General features: G+C 41.8%; 1 protein-coding gene across 1 annotated transcript; it reads left to right on the top strand.

Moving 5' to 3' along the window:
• Positions 1 to 1,426: 1,426 nt before the first annotated feature.
• Positions 1,427 to 4,249, top strand: LOC135196687 (probable serine/threonine-protein kinase kinX). Its single transcript, XM_064223518.1, has 4 exons — positions 1,427 to 1,538; positions 1,878 to 2,245; positions 2,380 to 2,856; positions 2,894 to 4,249. The coding sequence occupies exons 1-4, from the start codon at positions 1,427 to 1,429 to the stop codon at positions 4,247 to 4,249; spliced, it is 2,313 nt and encodes a 770-aa protein (XP_064079588.1).
• Positions 4,250 to 4,554: the final 305 nt, after the last annotated feature.

The following is a 4,554-nucleotide window of genomic DNA, read 5'->3' as shown; positions in this document are numbered from 1 at the left end:
ATGCAGACGATAGCTCTATTGTAGTCTGTAGAGATGAAGTGATACAAGACAGTTTTAAGGTCTTAAAAATGTGTGAGGATGCTACTGTTTTTTTTTAACTTGAATAAAACGAGTATATTTGGGTTAGGGCAATGGAAAACAGAACCTTATGGCCAGTACAAAATTTTGAACATACAAACCGATAGCTGTAAACTTTAGGTATAACTTATTTTAATGATTTTTGTAAAACAATGGAGAAAAACTGGTACAAAATTAGAGAAAATGTAGTGAAATTGGTCGGCCTTTCGCATAATAGGAAGTTAATTATATTTCAAAAAGCTTTGGTCATCAATATGAAGTTTTTATCAAAACATTTTGAGAAGCAGATAAGATAAATTATTTTCAAGTATTTATGGAAAAGTAATTACCTGCCAATTAGCAGGGAAACAACATGTTTGCCAAGATTAAAAGGAGGGTGTGGAGTAATGAAAATTGGCTATAAAGTTAAGGCAATTCTTTTTTGTACTTTTTATAAGAATTTTTCAAGAAAAGAGTGGGTATGAGCTAATGATGTATTACTGTAAATGAAAGGAAGCTACTTATTAAATGATAATGGAACTAAAGATGGTGCAGTAATAACCATCCCCTATTACGAAGAAATAATTAACACTGCATATAGATATTTAATGGTGGATACCTATAATGTTCAAAATAACTACCCTTTGTTTAAGTGGAAGGATATAATATGGGTAAATCTAAATAGAAAATTTATAGAGCCACTTGTCCGAGAAGTTGTATAAATATAGACATGAAGTATTGCCAACTAGGGACAGATCACATATGATGAATATCGTACAAGATGATGTAGTATGTAGTACTTGTTGGGAAAAAGAAACTATGATGCATTTATAGTTTAAGTTTTTTTTGTAGAATGAATATCAAAATTAATAGAATGGTTTAAAAATGTTTTTAAAGCTTTACGTAAAGTCAGAACTAAGAATATTCTTCATATACTAAAATTTGATTTTGAAACAAATAGTTTGAAAGATAGGATCGCTGCAAATGTATTATCAGCAGATTTTATATCTGGTATTTAGTATAGCTATAAATCTGGGTTTTTGTTAAATGATCCACGCTTAATCATCTTAATAAGAGAAAGTTTATACAGAAATAGTATGTATTGCATAAATCATTTTAAAAAAACATTCAGTCATTTTTTACACGTAGTTATTTTGGAATTTAGTATAGTACAGATTATAATGTAAAATGAGCATGTATATACAGTAAGTTCAAGTATATTGAGCTATAAAAAATATAAATAATTTTATTGATTCTGTGCATAAATTACATATATTGCATATGTATTAATTGTAAAATGACCTTTAAAATGTATTGCTTTAGATAAAAGAGAGAAAAAACTCATAAGAGTGAGAATGAGGGAATAGTAATGGAAGATCATTTTGAAGACACTGGAGCCAATTCCATAGAGGCCTCACCAGCAACGGATACCATATCTTCGTCCTTCGCTCCAGATGCTCCGGAGAGCCTGGCTCCGTTTGGTAGAGAGATTCGGACAAAATATTGTTTTAATATCGTTCATTACTTCATCCAGGTGCCCCATAATGCACTTGTTCCGTCAAATATGAAATAGAGAAATGTTGATATACAACGAAGAATTCAGCGAAGGAAACGAACATGAACAAAAAGAGGGATTCTGTGGGGATTTTCCTTTCTCCCTCTCCATCTCCGGAGCCTTCCTCCAGAAGACCCCGAAGATCCTAACTGGCTCCGTGGAGACTTGGACTGCAACTGAAGCTCGGTGGCAGTTTCAGAATCTAAGCATACCTCGTGCTGCTATATTTGACATGTATTTTAACATATATTCAATATGATTGAAGCTATTCTTATTATCGCTCTAATGTGCATGAAAGTAGAGGAAGTAGTGACCAGCTTAGAGCTCCGCATTCATCGTATGAATGCATTGAAGGCTCAGCGCTGGTTGGAACCCACCACTGAAATTGTTGAACCTGGCCGCGGGGACGGAACCGTCCCCCGCGGAAATCTTGTTAATAATTTGGCGCTGTTCTTCGGAGCAGCGGTTATTCTTTTATTACTTGGATGGACGACCTTCTCTTACTTGAAGAGGAGATCGACTTCTTGGAAAAACACTAACATCATGGACGACACCGAACTTTTGGACGAGAAAGAGGAAGGATTTGATGAGGCCTTGGATGACTTCCATGTTAGGAAGATTGTAGATCTTGAGGCAAGACATCGAATGGAGGTTCAGGCGACGTTGGAAGACGATGATGAAGAGGAGGAGGAGGAGAGGAGGAGGAGGACGAGGAGGAGGAGGAGGAGGAGGAGGAGGAGGAGGAGGAGGACGACGACGACGAGGAGGAGGAGGACGACGACGACGAGGAGGAGGACGACGACGACGACGAAGAGGAGGAGGAGGAGGAGGAGATAGTAGAAGAGAATGATGACTCAACAGAGGAGGAGACAGTCAAACAGGATGAAGACCCCAAGGAGGAGGAGACAGCAGAGGAGACGGTCGAACAGGATGATGACTCGACAGAGGAGGAGACAGTCAAACAGGATGAAGACTCCAAGGAGGAGGAGACAGTAGAGGAGACAGTCGAACAGGATGATGACTCGACAGAGGAGGAGACAGTCAAACAGGATGAAGACTCCAAGGAGGAGGAGACAGCAGAGGAGACAGTCGAACAGGATGATGACTCAACAGAGGAGGAGACAGTCAAACAGGATGAAGACCCCAAGGAGGAGGAGACAGCAGAGGAGACAGTCGAACAGGATGATGACTCGACAGAGGAGGAGACAGTCAAACAGGATGAAGACTCCAAGGAGGAGGAGACAGTAGAGGAGACAGTCGAACAGGATGATGACTCGACAGAGGAGGAGACAGTCAAACAGGATGAAGACTCCAAGTGGAGGAGGAGACAGTAGGAGAACAGTCGAACAGGATGATGACTCGACAGAGGAGGAGACAGTCAAACAGGATGAAGACTCCAAGGAGGAGGAGACAGTAGAGGAGACAGTCGAACAGGAAGAAGACTCTGAGGAGAAGGAGACAGTAGACAATGATGATTACTTCACAGACGAGGAGAGAGTCGAACAGAATGAAGACTCCACAGAGGAGGAGACAATCGAAGAATATGAAGAAGATTCCGAGGAGGAGAAGGAGGGAGAGAAAGAGAAACCAGAAGATGAAGATGATCACGACGAGTTCCTGGAAATTCTGGGGCAGTTCATGAATGATTCCACAGCCTCCAGCGAATTCCCAAGGCCATCGCTGGTGTGTGGTCGCAGGAGGAATGATGTCCTCGAGGCAGTTCTCGCGATGCGTTGGGAGATGGACAGACTCGCGAGGGAGAATGAGAAGCTGCAGAAGGAACGACTGGACCACCTGAATTTGACTGAGGAACTGCAAAACAAGAAGGACATAGAGATGAACAATATTAGAACAGAGTTTGAAAGCCTTGCAGGAGAGAATAGTAAGCTGAACGATGCCTTGCTGGAATGCAAGAGGCGGGAAAGGGAACTAGAATGTCAAGTTAGAAAATTAACCGAGGAGGTCGAAAATTTAGAAGAAACGAGAACTGGGAAGAAAGAACAGGTGCCTTCTGAAGTACAAGGAGTCACTGAAGTCGCTGAACTGCAGAACATTATAGATAAACAAGCCGATCTAATCAGCCGTTTGAAGAAGAAGCTTCTGGAAATGGAAGAGGAGAGACGGCAGCAGGAATCCGATTTCCAAGAATGGGAAAGGACAGTCTATACAGTCAGGAATGAGAACTCCGAGTTGAAGGTAGCCTTGAAGGAAATCAATCATAAAAACGAACTATTTAGAATATTCGAAGAACGTAATAAAGTCCTGGAAGAAGAGACCAAAAGGCTGAGGAGAGAAATGGCTGACAAAGAAAGCAAGGAGAAGAAGGAGAAAAGTTTAATTTCAAAGGAGATGGAGACCCTCAGGAGGCAGATGACCCAAGCGTTTCTAGTCCGCGACGAGATGAGAAATGAGAAGGAGTCGATGGCCCGTCACATTCTCACACTAGAACGTGAGAACGAGGATTGCAAGAGAGACGTGGCCTATTTCCAGGAGTGGTTTGCCAAGGATTACGCAAATCACTCTGAGGAAGTGGAAGATTGTCTCAGCAAGTTATTTGAAGCTTCAGATAGGCACCAGTTGCACCTGAAAGAAAAGTTACAACGTTTGAGAAACGCGAGAGATTCCAATGACAATTAAGAGCAAGTCATGGGATAAGACGCCACCAACGATGGTATGATGGAGGATGAACTTCTCAAGTATTCGGAGGCAGGAGGACCAGCTCTCAGGATAAGAGCAAACAACTATTTGGAGGCAGGAGGACCAGCTCTCAGGATGAGCGCCAACAACTACTTGGAGGCAGGAGGAACAGCTCTCAGAATGAGAGACAACAACTACATGGAGGTAGGAGGACCAGCTCTCAGTATGAGAGCTAACAACTATGTGGAGGTAGGAGGACCAGCTCTCAGTATGAGAGCCAACAACTACGTGGAGGCAGGAGGACC

The sequence above is a fragment of the Macrobrachium nipponense genome, chromosome 18 (assembly GCF_015104395.2).
Source record: "Macrobrachium nipponense isolate FS-2020 chromosome 18, ASM1510439v2, whole genome shotgun sequence".
NCBI classification, from domain to species: Eukaryota; Metazoa; Arthropoda; class Malacostraca; order Decapoda; family Palaemonidae; genus Macrobrachium; species Macrobrachium nipponense.
This window is presented reverse-complemented; position numbering and strand designations above follow the sequence as displayed.

Bases quoted from the DNA above. Each gene is read 5' to 3' on its own strand.
- LOC135196687 (XM_064223518.1), top strand. From the start codon at position 1,427: ATGGAAGATCATTTTGAAGACACTGGAGCCAATTCCATAGAGGCCTCA. The intron at 1,539-1,877 runs GTAGAGAGATTC...ATATGATTGAAG, and splicing joins GGAGAGCCTGGCTCCGTTTG to CTATTCTTATTATCGCTCTA. The intron at 2,857-2,893 runs GTAGAGGAGACA...ATGACTCGACAG, and splicing joins ACTCCAAGGAGGAGGAGACA to AGGAGGAGACAGTCAAACAG.